The sequence below is a fragment of the Leptosomus discolor genome, chromosome 4 (assembly GCF_034619465.1).
Source record: "Leptosomus discolor isolate bLepDis1 chromosome 4, bLepDis1.hap2, whole genome shotgun sequence".
Lineage (NCBI taxonomy): Eukaryota > Metazoa > Chordata > Aves > Leptosomiformes > Leptosomidae > Leptosomus > Leptosomus discolor.
This window is the reverse complement of record NC_141394.1, coordinates 4,049,735-4,066,528: the sequence shown is the minus strand read 5'-3', so window position 1 is coordinate 4,066,528 and position 16,794 is coordinate 4,049,735. Positions and strand designations below refer to the sequence as shown.

Here is a 16,794-nt window from a genome sequence, read left to right as displayed (position 1 = left end):
GTTCATCCTTAATGTCTTTGGTCTCTGGGCTACCCAAAATTGCTTATGGCTTTGCCATCCACGGATGCCTGTCATCGCTTGTTCGCAGGGATATCGGTCTAAAAGATGACTGGCTATAATGATCCTTTCCTTTTAATGATGCTGTGCCAGATCTCTTGCATTTTAGATTAGGTGGGATGCCAGAATAAGTAAATCTTTTTCCCTTCACAAAGATACCAATTCCAGCCTTGCTCTCGGCCTGATCCGAGCTGCCAGAGCTTTATGTGGGTACTTGGTATTTAGATGAGACTTAAAAATGGACAGATCTGCTGTCAGGAACTGTACTCTGCCTGGTGTTTGATTAAAAATGTCTGTTTACTCCAAATGAACCACCTGGAGTAAAGTGGTAGTAGTAACACAGCGATCTAAACAACAGGTGTAAGACTCAGCTTAGGAGATAGTCCAGTCAGCTCAGACATTTTGTGCTCAATGCACGCTTTATTTTGCTAAAAGTCTGGTTTGTTAATGGCACAGTTGATATTTACTGACATGAACCAAATTAAGATAACATTTAATCTCTGCGAATTTTGGGACCTGTTTAGTCCTTTGGGAAAAGAGAAATAATTAACTACAAACCTAAGTGGAATACTGTCTGTCCGTTGTATTTTTTTTTTAGATGCTAAAGTGACAACCCAAGTGAATTAAATGAGAAATCGGGAGTAACAGTACAAATTGAATGAAGGCGGTTTGCAAACTGCAGCATAATTTTTCTTAATGTTTCCTTGAAGTTAGCAAATAAGTCACTTCTAGTTGAACCGATGTGCCTTGTAAATCATCTAGGAGTTTTTAAGTGTTAGAAAAATAGATTAATTTGGTGGATTGTTCTGTCAGCTTCATATGACACTGGGGGTTGGTCAAGTAGGACGTTGGCAATGAGTCATGTATTTTGGGCCCTTCTGTTGGGAGATGTAGAAACCCAAAAACAAGCAGAGAGACTACACAAATATTTCTTACATTCCAGTCACCTTTGGATACAACTGTTAAATAGAGAGTTTATAGTTCAAACCCAAATAAACCTGAATAAAGGAACCACTCAGCCATTAGGTGTAGCTCATAAAAAAGTGAAAAACTCACGCTTGAAAGTCAAAACTTCAGTTTTGGCCACAGCTACCTCCTTTTCTGGCTTCTGCAGACTTGAGTACAGCAGGCAGCAGCTGGGTTCATTCTGCTCTGAAAATCAGAAATAATTGATGAACGTGTGCTGCAGAACAAAGTTTCTACTCTAAAGAAATCTGGGGTAGTTTTTGCATGTTGGCTCCAACAATTAGTGCTGAAATTGGAAGGTTGCATTATAGCATGAGGAAAAGGTAAAAGAACGAATAGAAGTTTTCCTTGTCCGTAGTGCACGACAAAAAAAGGCAAATAGAGAAATGTACTATTGTACTGCTTATTCTTTGACATCAGCTAAATATTGTTACCGTTTAGGATTCAGGGAATTGCACCAATAATGCAAAATTATTGTAAACTTAGCAATAATTGATTTGGCCTCACCTTTTGAGAACCGAAAATTCAGAGTTTAACTTCATTGAGAAATGTACAGAAACTTTGAATACGTTTTAAATTGAGCAAAAAGAAGCTCTGGAGTCCTCAACCCTAAAATATATGTCACTGTATGTAATAAGCAGCCTTAGCCTCATTTTCTTCATCATTATCATCCTCAATTTTATTTAAAATACTGAGGGAAAGACGTTTTAATGCATATGAAAGTAGAGACCCTCAGTTCCATCAAATATCCCCTCTTAAAACGTAATTTTTCTTGAGTATTTTCAGTGTGAATAGCATAGGGTAAGATGTACAAAATTATAAACAAATGCCAGCTTGGAAATTGCATGATAAGGATCCCTTATTTTGGTGGGGAAGGTTCTTAAACTGTGTACCAGCGTCTTCCTGAAATCTTTTTCAGTAGCAGTTTTTCAGAACAGGGTTTGAAACAATTTTACGTACTGAGGAAGGGTTGTCTGTTGTGAAATTTCTTCCACTCTGTGAATTAGCAGTAATTTAGAATATGCATTGTGGATTCAATCCAAAGCATGATTAGGGAAATTTTAAAAGACATTTTCTCCAGCAAGCCTCCTGTTTTTTGTTTCTCAAATGCTAAGGTGCATTTCACTTTTTCTTCTAGCATTTTTGAGAAATTAAGATGTGATTTTTTTTTTTTCTGACTATCTTTTCTAGATCTTCAGTATTATAGGCAGACTGAAACATGTGGTTTCTGCTTCTGCATATGGCAGGCAGAAGTTCCTTGAGATTTTTTTTCCTAAGAAAACCTCTCCCTTCACCTTTGAAGCAGCTGATTGGAACAGGAGTTTCTTTGGCAGACCCAGAGAATGCCATGGCTTAGCAACTCCCTTAAGACAGATTTGTTTCAAAGGGATTTCCACTCACATTGCCATAATCTCATCTCACTTCTCAAGCTTCAAAAAGAAAAAGAAGATTCAAAGCTTTTGTTTTTTCGTTGTTACGTAGACATTTACCAAAGAGTAATAAACTTCCTTTGACTTCAGGGGGAGAAGAGTTAAACTAGTGGCAAACCCTTTCAAAATTCCTCTTGCGCTTATCTCCATGTCCATTCCGGTCCTTTTTCCCCTCGTGTTTCTGGTGAAAGGTACCATGGCTTTATTGGACCCACAGCACTGTTGAGCACCGAGAGCAGAGCAGGTTTTGGCCATGCAGTTTGATCCTCACCAGACAGGAACCCGGAGTTCAGTTAGAAACAACCTGAACTTTTGCAAGGTTTATTCAAAAGCTCTGTACAAAAGATAGCCCTGAAAGCTCAACCAAACACAAAAATGTCTTCATTTTCCGTGCATCTTCTGCACTCATACTGAGTAAGAGCAAGAAAACGCTCTGAGCAAAGTGCTTCAGCTGTTTATTTACAAAAAGAAATTCCTGCCTGGCCAAGTTTATTCAACAGACTTTTACTCTCACAGTTCTTAATTAAGGAGGCACACAGAGAAAGACGAGAGCTTTAGCTGTTCTAACACACTTTTTTTAAAGCAGCTCTATTTTCTCACATGCTTTACTGGAGAAATAGCGTTCAGCCAGAAGGTAAAAAGAAATTTCGACAAAGGGGGCAAAGTCTACCTCCAAGTTGGTAACAATGGAAAAGCCTGTTGATGCTAAATTAACAAAACTTTGGAGAGAAGAGTGATGTGACCAAGTCAGTTATACCTTCTAAATCTGGCTCATTGACAGCAGTTATCAGTCCTCAGAGATTCCTGTAGAAATCACATGGTTCTACTCGCTAGGGTTTATGTAAAAGTGTTTCATTCTATACTAACATTTCACCAATTGTTTTACAGCAAAAGAAAAAAGCAGGCGGTGGGATTTCAGAATTTGGTAAGGCAGCTGAGGACCTAGGTCCAGTAACAGAGCACGGAGTTTTGTTTGAGTGCTCTCCTGATAACTGGACTGATCAGAAGAAACCACCACCAACGATGAATTACTGGGTTGTGGGGTGAGTTTACAGACAAAGCAATGTCTTTCTGCCCAGGTTTTCCATTTCGAGTCTGTCGCTGCCTTCTTGAAGAACAGATTTAACTGCAGCACATCACAGAAATCCTTGAGCTGACCCGCGGAGGTAGCTTTGATTTGGGAAGTTGCATTGGTATGACGTTACCCCCACCGAGCTGGCACCCTGACATCCTACTCTTAACACCCTGCGCTACGTTAAGTGATTTTCTTAACGATGCACAGAGTTATTGCTACATAGCCTTGCCTTGCTTACATGACAGACCAGCACCCTGCCCTAGGCATTACGTATTACAAGCAACACGTTTTCTGAAGGAATTAAAATGAAGTGTAACGAGAAAGTAGTCTGTATCATTCCTTCACCATTCAGAATGTATCAGATCCTGTAATTAAGTGCAGGCCAGTAGGCCCTATTCTGTAGCTTCCACTCCTGCTATTCTTTCCTCCATCTACAGGTTTTTTTGCTGTCTGCATTTTAGCTGCAGTAGGCAGACAGTCCTATTAGGAGCAGTCCATCAGCAGGATGTCTCCTTCCTTTCTACATTCATCTTCTGTATGTGGTATTCCTGCCAGATGAACAGAAAGAAAAATGCAACTGCCCAGTTAAATGGAAGCTGTGCTTTCACCGTATGAAAACCAATTCAGTAAAGGCCAGGGGTGAAAGGAAGAGAAAGGGTTTGTGCTTGATTAATTCATTAAGTTATAATCTCCTACTAGTTCAACTGTTGCGCAAATAGGAAAGCCAGAAAATGGCAAAATACATTTCTGAATATGGCCTAAGAACTTTTTTCTGATACAATGAGAGGAAACATCACCCACAGGTAATTATACTGGCCAGGAATAATAGCGTAGAAATTCTCTGACAGAGCTTTTGTTCAACCTGTTTGCCTTCAAGTCAGACGTTTAATGAGAAAAAAGAAAAGCAATTGTTTCCCAACACGAGTGTACATATCTGCAGTTTGTGTGTTATCTTCGGGGTTGGAAAAATTAAAATCTCCAATTTAAACACTTAAAAATGTTTATGCTGCTGTTGGTGTCTTTTAAAAAAATAATTCTTCAGTCTCTGCATTATCAAACAATGTGTTAAATCAGGGGCAGTCCATTAATATTTGCAGAGATATATGCTGTGCTGTAATGCTACACACAGTTATGCACAGGTATTAATAATAATAATAATAATAATATGCACAGCTTTCCTATTTTAGCTCTTTCCTTAAAAGACATCAGATTAATGTGAAGGAATGTACCTATCCAGATGTATTAAGTTTAAAAATTAGTAAATATATGAATAATGGGGCTTGCTCCCAAGTACCCTCATTGCAGCTGGTAGCCCATAAACTTGGATTACTGCAAACACACCAGTACCACACAAAGAGATCCTGAAAACCTGAAGAATTCTCTCCATGCAGAGTCTTGAGAAAACTGAGCAGGGAGTAACTCGATTTAAAAATCTCATGTGACGATAATGCAGGAGAGCCACAGAAATTTGCTAGCTGTCTTACAGAGCCGCTGCTTTTACACCTCACTGCAACCTCAGAGTGCAATCAGAATGTATCAGGGAGTTGAGGGGAAGAAGCTAACACCTATGATTATTTTTTTTCCAGGAGACTCATTCAGCATCCAAAACCTCAGGAGTGCTATGTCTGCTTTCACGACTCGGTCACAGAAGCTGCTGTTGAACTGGCTTTTAAACTGTCCTTCGGCTTAGCTACGTAGATGAGCTTCCAGAACATTCAGCCATCTTGTGGGCTGTTGTCATCTCTTTGGAGTACTTCGATATAAAGAGGAGTACCTCGGTTGTGGTACCCACCCATGGCGTTATCTTTGAAATGCTTTTAAAAACCATAAATCTCCCTGTGGTAATGACATAGGTGCAACTTCAGTGATGATTCTCATGATCTCATCAATGGAATACTTAAAAAGATTTCAGAGAAGTTCTTATTTTTATATACTGTTGAATTATTTATCCTGATCATCGCTTTATCATATGAAAATATCACATACTTTGTACATTCACTGCTGTTCAGTGTAATATATGTATGCAATGTGAAACGATAAGCTGACATCCTCAAAATACTCTCTGAATAGCTGGCAATTGGTGATGGAGGGGGAAAAAAAGTCTTCCAATTCATTAAAATTTTGTACCTCTAAGGGCATAAAAAATACTGAATGTTTTCAGCAACAGAAAGAAATCTTCTTAGCCAATTCCTGGCACTTAGCCACATAAAACTAATGCCTTATCTTTTTTGCCAGGATGGTCCCTGCACACTTGAGGACTATAGTGCGGTTGATATTTTACTTGACTTCATGAGTTTTAACTATAAAAAATACTTACATTTGTTAAAAATGCAATTTTGAAGGTACAAAAGAAAATGGGGGGGCAGGGGGGTGATGTTTTTAAGACCTATGCATGGACTTGGCTTATTTTATACTATATTCATAATTTCATAATAAAAATGTATATTTGTTGAAGACCAGTAAAGCGTTATTCTGGGGTTTTTTTACTTAACATATTTTCTCTTCTGTTTATTTAAGCAATATTTGTTTAGCTAGATCTTCCACAATTTACAGCTGGATATTACCAAAAAAACGTTTGGTACATCTGCGTAACGCAACAGAGGGCAAACTCAGAATTCTTCTACAAAATTCAGCTTTCCTGCAAATGGTTAAAATGTTTGTAATCTACAGACCAGCTGCTTCTAAAGCTTTTTTTTACTGAAGTTTAGTTTAAAATGTGAGATTTTTGGGGGGTCTTTTTACCCCCAGCCAGCACATGTAGATCTGCTCGTCTGCACAGCATTTCATCATGTTCCACATCAACAGTGCTTTTTTTTTTCTTTCTGCTGTTTCTACTTGCTTTTCATGAGTGCTTTTCATAAAATGCATGACTAGAGTTGCATTTTAAACAATGGGATCAAAAAGTTTTAAGTATTTAGGAAAGCAAATTCAGTTCCATAGGCTCTCATCATCAAATGGTTAGATCTTGTTTTCACTAGTAAATTGCACTGTTTAGAGTAGGTCTGAAATAGTCAATCCAATGCTTATAACTGCCCCCTCACACAGAGTGATTCACGGCTTGTCCTGAATCACTCAACAGTTGCATTAATTCCAAGCAGTAGAAGCCTCAGGTTTAAGCATATGATTGAAGATGGAGTTCATCAGCCTCCTCTAGAATTTATGGTTCCTACAATAGGAGAAATGGACAGTATTTCAGTTTGAGACATATAAAACCTGAGTTATAGCAGCAGTGCTTTAGTTTGTTCCCCATCTGTAAGTCAACTGATGGGAGATTTACTGTTTGAAAAATAAAAGCAGGTAATAGTGTGGATGACATCTGAAGAGCACCTTTTAAAAGTCTAAAATATGTGGGGTTGGAATACTAGGTTTCGTGGCAGACGCAAAGGAACACAGAAGAGCAAGCGCTCTTTGCTGCACTGCTTTTAGCAGGTGTAACAGCTGTGACAGGACCCGGATGTGTGTTTGTGCACAGAAGCGTGTGTCTGCTGGGAAAAGGGTAATTTTGCTGATACTTATTTCTTGTTTCAGCCTTTGAAAGGCAGGGCTATATGGTCTGAATGCTAAAAAAGAAGATATTTGAATGCTTTAGAAAGAGGACAGCTAACTTTTATCCAGATCCTTGTGTTTAGTCTGACTGGGTAACTCTGCTGCCAGAGCACGCGGTTAAACTCGGTTGACTCGGCTGGGCCAAACACACACCCCCCCCCCAAGTCAGTGCAGAAGAAACACTGAATGTGTGGAGAAAAGAAGAACTGAAGGAAGGTGGGACCTCTAAAGTACCTATCGGCTATTTGGACTGGCTTGCTTCCTCACAAGAAACTATACCTCAGCCAGAATTAAGGGCATCTGAGCACGGTACAACTTATATACTCCAAGCAGTGTAGTTCAGCAACAAAGCGTTGCAAAATTTCCATTAATCACGTTGATAAACACGCCAGGAGAATTTTATTGGTTAAACTGATTGTCACCTAAGCAGAGACTATATTTTGCAGATTTTTAAGAGTGTGTTTAACAAGAGCCCCAAAAGGTGACGAGATTTCATTTCCTACAGAACACAGATTGTTATCAAGTATCTTTGCTACAAATCTTGTAGCTTTCTAATTTTCAGGAAGATTATAGCTGTGAATTGGTGTATAGGATTAAGTGTTAAAAGGAACAGATACAAAGAAGCCACTGAAGGAGTTAAAATGGTAGTATTAAGCCTCAAAGAAATTAATCTATTTTACCTTTAAATTATTAATTATAAAAACTATTAGCAAAGCAGCATGGTGTACAACAAATCAATGGAGTACCAGAGTTAAAATTAATCATGTCAAGGGAATGCAAGAAACAAAAGTTAGCGTTTAGAAACATCAACAATTAAAACCTTTTGACGGAACAAATACAGTGTTTCATGCCCTCGTTAGCCAGAAAGTCAGAAGATATAGGGGAGGCAAAGCCATTAAAAAACCAAAATGCTATTGGCAATCAAAAAGGCATTGATACTTCTGACCTGCAATGGAAAGAGTATGAATAACGTGACTAAAATTAATTTGTCATATATAATGTTTATTAGCTCCTAATTCAATACGATCAACAACTACCCTTTGTTACCTGGTTTTCTATTCTCTAGTTCCTGGTCTCCTGGGGGAAAGGGGGCTGGTTCCCCCAGCTGACAGAAGCTTCTGGAAAGTTCCTAAGGTCCCTGGAAATCTTGCTGCCTGCGGCTCAGGGTGGGCGGCCCTCCCTCCACGGGAGCCGAAGGAAATGGCGCCGTTCCTGGGCCTGGCCGCCCCCGGTGGCCCGTAACGGTGAGGGACAGAGGCGGCTCGGCTCCTGGGTACTCTGAGCCCACCGGCTTTTAACTTTTGAGGAAAAAGAAGCCCCTGCTCTTTGGGAAGAGGAGGAAAGGACGGGGGGGGTGCAGCCCTGCAGGGCCAGAACCCCTACGGCTCTCCTTTGGGAAGGACCTGCTGGCCAGCGGCCTGGCGGCTGCCGTCTCCAAAATGACGCCGGTGGAGCTGCTGCGGCAGGTGCAGGCCTCGTCCGAGCAGATCCGGGCGGACCGGCAGTCCAAGGGCAGGGTGAGCCGCTTCGTGCTCCCCAGGGAGCAGGGGAGGGACCTCCAGCCGCTCCCCCATCCCTGCGCCTTGCCCTCTCTCTCCCAAACCTGGGAAAAACAAAAGCTTTTAGAAACGCCTTTGAAGCGACAGGGATGGAGCATCCGTCGGGGGCCACCAGCATTCAAAGGCGTACGGATGGCGAAGAGGGCGTTGCTGCTGGGTACGTCCCTGCAGGAATTTTTTGGTTTATTTGGTCAAGGATGCTCATTGGTATTTGTCCAAAATACCCTTCACGTTTTCCTTTGGTTAGTTTTATAAAAGCAGCGTTTATTTGGCATCCTCGTGTTCATGTATAGAAAAGCATGATCAAAATAAGAACTGAAAACCCAGTTTTGGGGTTTCTTTGTCTTGTCTTTGCCTTCATCCATGATAATACAAGAAAATTCCAATGTCTGAATGAAGAGCATGGCTACACTTTACAGCAATCACTGTGTTGTCACTGCTTAGCAAAGTTACCACAGCCAGTCCAGCGTCTGTGAATGTTCTCACAGAAAATTTTCCCTCGTGATCCATGTAAGATTTGCTCCTGCACTGCCTCTTCAGCTCCATTTAGCTTCTTATGTATTTATGTTAGTGTCCAAAGGGATGGATTTTTAATTTAAAAGAAGAGTATAATTAGAAAAGCCCTACCAAGTGTCTGATACCTGTATAAGCCGTTCATCACTGCCTTAATATGGAGTCTGAGCACCCCCTATAGAAGTGAAAATGCATAGGCAGGCTATTCCAGGAAAACAATTTCTACCCTGTTCTATGAAATATTCTGTTTCCAGACTGCAGTTTCCACAGGTATCGCTAGTCTTAGAAATGCATAAGTAAGGAAACTGAAAACCTTGGTTATTTTTCAGCATTACGAATGTTTTACTTGCAGTTTTAAATTCTCCCGTGCTACCACCAAATGCATACATCTGTTGCAAAGCGTCAGAATAAATCCAGATTTCCAATCCCAAATCCTTGCAAAATAAAGGACCTGAAAAGGAACGGTTTTGGCTTTTGTTACAACTCATACCCCCGTAGAAACAGCAGAAGGAATATTGTATAATATACTTGGTGTAGTGTAAACTTTGGAGATATTATTTTAAAGATCCGTTTCTTTTTCTGTAGGATTTTTCAGCTTTTGGCGTGGCAGTTTGCAAATGTTATACGGCATTTCCCAACACAGGCTCTAAACTTTGCTTTTAAAGGCAAATACAAATGGATTTTTAAGTCCGAAGTGGATAAAGAAAAGCAGGTAAACGATCTCTTGCGTATCAGTTCTGTTTAATAAATAACTCGATCTTTTCTTGGTCAAGAGCTATGCAATTCTTTCTCTCAGCACGATTGGTAATTAGTGGTGGTATATTGATAAGACTTTGTAATCAGCCTATTTTATAGCAAGAGGAACAGTGAGCGTGGCTTGCTGTGTAGCTTGTTGTCAAAGGTACTGAAGTCTAGTTTTTGATCTTTAATAACTCTGCGAGGTGCATGTAACTAACTGCTCATAACTGCAGTCAGAATTTTCAAAGTTTTGTCCAGGACGTAATTATTTTGGAGGTAACTGATGCAAGTATTAAGACAGGTATTAAAGCTCTTGGACTCGGACATCTATGTTTCTGGGCTTTGTCAAAAACCTGAATTACGTTCTCACAGTTAAAACTGCATTAACCTCTAGTCTCAAAAACATTTATGGTTTTAATTTCACTCACATGAAATTACAGGTGATTTTATACTGATGTGTGAAGTTCTTGGGTTGCGTCCCTCAAGCAGGAGTCTCTCATTTTAATTTTTTTCACATTATTTTCTTGATAGTCATTAGTATATGTCAGGAAAAAAACCTTACAGATAGTACAGTGCATATTACTGCTGTAGGTAAGTAATACTTCACTCTGAAAACTGTATCTTGCTACATGTAAAGCTAGGAACAGTTAGGAGTACGTAAAGCATTTTAAGAACTTCGTTTTGTACAATGCACCAGAAAAGGAACGGGTTTAGGTTATACCTCAACAAGGCAATGCAACTTTTGGGCTATGCTGCCTGACCTTGCAGTTCAGTGTACTTGGGAAAAGTCACTTAACTAGGACGGATTATTGAAAGACACAGAGGTCTACACCCACGGAATTAATGACAAGAAATCTTGGTCTTGGAATGTGCAATGTTGATGCTGGCATTCGACAAATTACATAAAATTCATTTGTATCAGCGGAATGGAAAATAAGTTCGTCATATCTAATTTGTTTCATATGAAAATAGCTGGAAAACCTGCTTTATTTGTGTCTGTCTTATGTTATCTGTTTTAGGATTTCTTTCGTTAGGTTTCGACAGTTTAAACAAAAATCCAATGTTCTGTGCCTTCTCCTGTTGACAGGTTTCTTACTGCAGTGCCAGAAACTTTTCTTGCCACAGGCTTCTCTGGTGGTGCTGAGCAGGAGGAATGCTGTCAGTCATTAAAGTTTGATTAATCTCCTTGTATCGCATGCAAATTCTTAGGCAGTCCTTTTTCAATTACCGTCACTTTATATGTCAAAAGAGTTTTAAGGTTGCTGTTTTCTTTCTTTTCTTACAGTGGAAAAAGGAAAGCATGCATGAGGTAAATAACACAGTGTTTATAGATCTTTAAATCTCCTTTCTGCCTCCTAGAAGTGTTTCCAGATGGCTTACATGTGTATGAGCTTGTGACTCAAATTTTAGAAACATTCCATGAATAGCACTCAAGATTAATTCCTTTAGAAGTGTAGTATTTAGGAAAGTAGCATATCCATTGTTGCAGCTCAGGGTCTTTGGATGCTTTCTGACATGTTTTGTGCAGGATAGGAAACGGGGAAGAGAATACGGTCCCACGCAGTAGCTTTTGCTTCGCTGGATTATCTTTAAAAAACAAATAATAATCACTAAAACCTTTAGATTGTGACATGCAAAGGAACTTCTGTTAAAGAAGACAGGCTGTATCTACGTGCCAGACACTCGCTATTGAAGGTAATACTGGCACAGTCGAGCGTCTTCCGATTGCAGCTGCCCCCTCTCCCGCTTGCGACCACAACCAGCAGCAGGAGGTAGGGCAGGTGGCAAGGCCTTCCCTACAACTCCTAAAACACCAGGGCAGTGAAGCTGTGCTGGACTCCACCCCAGTACAGCTGCGGTTACCGAACGACCAAAGAGAAGGCGGTTTGGGGTACACCTACGTGGTCTGCACAAGACGTACCTGTGATGCTGTGGAAGTCAACAGAGCCACGTCAGATGTCACCACCGAAAAACGTTATGCAGAATGATGCCTCTACTGTGACTAGCTTTGTCTTGTTTGGTAAACAGCGTGGGCCACAGTGCAAGTAAGTACACTGATTTTTATGTTTCCCCCTCATTGTATACTGAGCCTCCTATTTTGGACGTAATGACACCATTAAGGTAGCTTTTAGAAACAAAAAAGCACATGTTTTAAATATTCATTATGAACTAATGAGGGAGTTAGTTATAGCTTTTGTCTTTACAGTTATTTCTGCTCAACAGACTCCATTACTGCAAAGCCAAGCCACTGTACAGTAGGATTAGCAACAGAAATCATCAAAATGATGCTTGGTATCCGCTGGATTTGACATATGTTTTACAGAATTTGTACAGGCTTCCATTTTGTTTTATTTTGCAGGGATGATTGCCAAATCCAACCCAAACTCCCTTCATTCTTTCCTTTTGCATTGCTCAAGTTGTGACTCCTTGCTCAGGAACGCCATCTTACCCTTTTGACACCGTCAGGAGACACGTGATGATGCAGGTATGGTCTAGCTTGCCATTCTTTTCTGAAAATGACTTACTAGATTTTCGATCTGCTGGCTGAAGCACTGTATAGCCTTACAGCAGGTGAGACTGCTCAGAAAAAAAAGTGGAAACATCTCCAGAAAGACAAGAAGAAAAATCAAATAGTAGAACTGTGGGAGGCGGGTAAAAGTACGTTCAGTTCAGGGCTTTGAGAGCTTTTAGTAGAAAGACAGGATCTGTTTTCTTTTTCCTACTCAGAAGCCAGGTATTTGGAGCAAGAAAGGTTTGTGGGTAGAATAACATCCTTTATTAGCCCAGCTAATGCAGTTAGAAAAATAATCTTGGTGGCATGCAGCTGCCCTTCAGGTGTGAGGTAGAATCAGTAATATTCAAAGCTCAGTACAAGCTGAGAATTAGTTCTCACCATGGGATGGGTATGATAGTGTATTATTAGCAATTAATGTTGGATCTCGTTGCTAGCTATTAGGTAATTTTACTAGGTAGTTCAGTAGCATGTGAAGTACCCTTAGTAATACAAATTCTTTCTATGAAGATCGTCCTCAAACACAGAACAAAAAACCCAACAAAAATGCTCTTGAAACATCAGGACCTGGTTCCCTGCATCCCTGAGGAAGTTTTGCCATCCAATAACAGAAAGGAGTTGTGCGCTCCAGAGAGCGTCTCTGGTTTGTTCCAGGAATATCTTGTTTTGTCTTGGTATTCCAGAAAGTCAAACGAAAATCAGAATAAATGTTGGCATAGGACTTGCTTAGGTGCTTTCAAAAAAATCCTAGGAGATACCAAGACTCTTACATAATGCCTGTATACCTCTGGTAATCTGTCCTAAATAACAGAAATCCTTGAAACTTAGAGTGGGCACACACCGTTAGCACCACTGACTTCTTCCTTTCAGACTAAAAATGATTTCATTGTCTTCAGATTCTGCTTTATCTGCTTAATCAGCAGTAGGCCTACAGCTAGTGCAGTCTTTATTCAGAAGGACTATGCTTCCTGAGGCTTTTCCAAAAAAATTGCCTGTATTTCTGGTAATTAACTTACCCCTAGTATTAGAGAATAGTATCAAGATTATTAAAAACATAAATTATAATCATAGGAAATAAAGTAATGCTTTTACTAGCACAAAGGAGGATGAGAATGAGAGGATGTATATATGCTGTGAATGGATAAATGGATGCTGTGTGGTGAACTTGTTTCATTCACGTAGTTCTGAAGCTTCAGGTACAAATAAAGCTGATCAGTATGATTTTTATCAAGTTCTTATCATGACACTTATTCTGAGCCAAGAGGAAGCCCTGAGTTAAATACAGCACATTTTATTTCTTCAGTTAAAAGCGTATTTGCCAGATGGGATAACTTTCTGAAATAATGGGCACAGCAGAGGTACTGCTTTCAGTAAAGCTGATTTCTGTCAGCTCAGCAGTAGTAACCATTACCAAACACCCTTTCATTTGCATATATGCATGTCTATTCAAACCAACGTATTTCAGTGCTTTTCAGCTCTGTTACTCTGCTTATCTATGTTGAACTACATGACTATTTATCATAGGTGTACTTCCTGCATTTATGACATTAAGGAAATCTGTAGTGATGTCATACCTTGATTCTTAACAGAAGAGGTAACAAAACGTAACCCTGCCTTCATCAGCAAATTCAAACTTCACTTCATTAGCTGCAGAGTCTCACAAAGGCCTAAAGTAGGCAGGATTATCTTTCTGCCGTTTCAGAGCGTCTAGAACCTTACCTTGCTGTTGCAGGTGGACTGTAGCTAATTTAAGTTAAATCTTCAACGATAAGTAAAAAACCTAGTGTCTGAATTCCAGTAGAATTTCACATGAAGACAGGGATTTGGATTCATCTCTCTCTCAAAAAAAAAAGTGTACTTGTTTTTTGCTAGTCAAGACAAAAGCCAGTGCCAGTTCCTAACGCAGCCCTCAAATCCTGAAGAGGCTGCAGTTCCAAAACAGGAATGGTTTGACAGTTCACCAAGCACATCTACAGAAACGCGCTTTGTCAGAGCTGTGGTGTTACTCAGAGCATCTCAGAGATTTGCTGTCGTCACGATGCCGAGTTCCACAGTGGGCAAGAGGATTTCCCAAGCGCTCTGCTGGGCAGAGAGCAGCTCCCCAATGTTCTTCTGGGCTGTCTGTGCTCTGCTGTTGAAAGGTTCAAAGCCTAAAGGAGTTGCCATGATTTTCAGTCACACTGCACTTGGAAAAAGCTGGAGGAGTTCAGTACCTGAGCTCTGACTTGTACAGGAACGGTCACACGCGTGCCTGTGACCAGTCACTGCTTGTCACCCTTCATTTCCTTCACCTCTAAGCATCTGAAGCGAGTTTTAGTGAACGTGGTGCTGAGGTCTCTAACTAACAAATCCTCCTTTTTGCTTTGTCAAGCGAATTAACGCTCAGAAACAAGGTGGGCCAGATGAGACCTGCACTGCTCTCCTCCCTAGCCTTCCTGTGGTTTTACACCATTGTGCTAGTCAAGACCTTCACATTTTTTTAGAGGACTCGGCTGGTTACTAATGAACTGAAATCTACTTGGTATAAAAACATTTCAGGGGTGCCAAAGAAGAAAAAAGAAAAAGCTGTACTAGTTTTAATAGCACTGAAGCAATTCAGAGCACCCTTAGGACTGGAGTGTGACCTCATTTAATTCCTAAGCCTTCTACTTGCCCAGTAAAGCTTAAAAGAAGCATCAGAAGAAGGATCACAGCCCTTCTAAATTTAGCTGTTGGCACCAGCTAACAGAGCATGGCATCAGGTAAATATTTATTAGTTAAAAGATCACTCCTTTGCAGTAAGTGAAACATGAGGGAAAAGTTCCTTCGTGGTCTTTAGTAAAGACAGACAAATTTTGCTGGGCACCTAAGTGTCTTTCTCAGTGCAGCAAGGATTAGTCCTTACTGTCTGAGTGCAGAGCAGGAAGACTGTCCATACACAGGAACCGTTGACTGCTTTATGAAAATACATGAGCAAGAGGGGCTTAATGCTTTCTCCTGCAGAGCACTCCCCAACATCCTTCGTGGGACAGGAGGAGCCTTAGGGCTAGTTCTTTACGACAAAATGAAGGACATTTTTACTCTCGGTGTTTCGGAGTTCAGGGTCTGACGAAAACAGTGAGTGAACATCTATTCTGTCTGTGCAGCGTTCATGATGGAATTCTCAGTGTTTGTGTAGCGTATTCTCAGTTTAAATGTTACATAAACAATACTTTTAAGAAATTATTTGGATGTTTTTGTGATTAAGCACGTGCTAAATTAAATATTGTTCTCTGGGAACTGAAGAGCACTGTTTTAATTTCATTCAAGAAATTAATCCAAGAAAATATTTTTCTCTTGTTTAAAATTCTCAATGTTTCCACTTTGGTACCACGAAATGTTACACATCTTGAATTCCAAACTACGGCACAGATTTTGGTAACCGCAGTTTCCCCAGCCCGTCAGCAGAGCCCACTGAGGTACGTGTACCTATCAGCCTCCTTCAGCTTCTCCGTGAGCCATGTTAAAAAGAAACTAAGTAAAACACAACGGGCTGTTTCTAGCTTGCTGGTGTGTTTTCATGGTATTGAAGCAGAAGTCAAGACAGCAAAGGAGTTTATGGGGTTTTTTGACTGGCATTAAGAAACAGAGCAACTCGCTTTTCTCTCTGTCCCACCCCACATACATGGAGAAGGCTGTAGTCTGGCTGGCAGCACAAATCATAGCCCAAAAATGTAGAGACCCAAGTACCTAGAGACTTAGAACACTTAACACATCATTTCTTGAGGACATTTAAAATGGCTGAGGATTCTTCTCAGTATTGAGGATAAATAAATGAGGAGACTCTTACTGTTATTTCTGAGGTAACATTTTTCAATAGGGAAAGGAAAAAGAAACCAAACCTTGTGGAATATGGATAACTTGGGGACCAAAGAAAGCATTTAGGAGGCTTTTATTTAAATTTTGGCTTCAAAGAAATTAAGGCTAGCAGCGTTCCTAACATTTTTCCACAACCATTAAGTTTCACATAAACCCCTTCGCTCCTTGAGTTAGTACAAATATTTTTTTAGCTGCTAAAAAATCAGATGTGATCCACAGGCCAGGAGTTGGAAAGACTCTGACAACACCAATTCCAAGATTGCTACGGTGACAGTACGTGACTGGGGCGGGGGGGATATGCTCAGGCAAGTTTGTGGTTAATCTGACTTGACTGAATTTTGTTCATACTCACAGGCTGGGCAATCAATATGACACTGAAGCACGCAAACAAGACTTCTATGAAATACCTCAAGAGTTTGGCTTATCCTGCTTACAATCTCATCAACTCCTAACAGCCTTACTCTTGACAAAGCAAACAAAAAAGTCCCTTGGCCCTTTCTTGTTGCTCTCAGGAACGTCTACACACATCTGCATGCCTGACGGCGGCCTGGAACCAGCCGG

General features: G+C 40.3%; 1 protein-coding gene across 1 annotated transcript in view; it reads left to right on the top strand.

Annotated features, from left to right (window-relative positions):
• The window catches only part of INTU (inturned planar cell polarity protein), a 43,054-nt gene extending 37,828 nt beyond the window's left edge, over positions 1–5,226 (top strand). The window contains exons 15-16 of the mRNA XM_086464370.1: positions 3,342–3,496; positions 5,115–5,226. Coding sequence (XP_086320496.1) covers positions 3,342–3,496; positions 5,115–5,226 — 267 coding nt within the window. The remainder of the gene's footprint in view (positions 1–3,341; positions 3,497–5,114) is intronic.
• Positions 5,227–16,794: the final 11,568 nt, after the last annotated feature.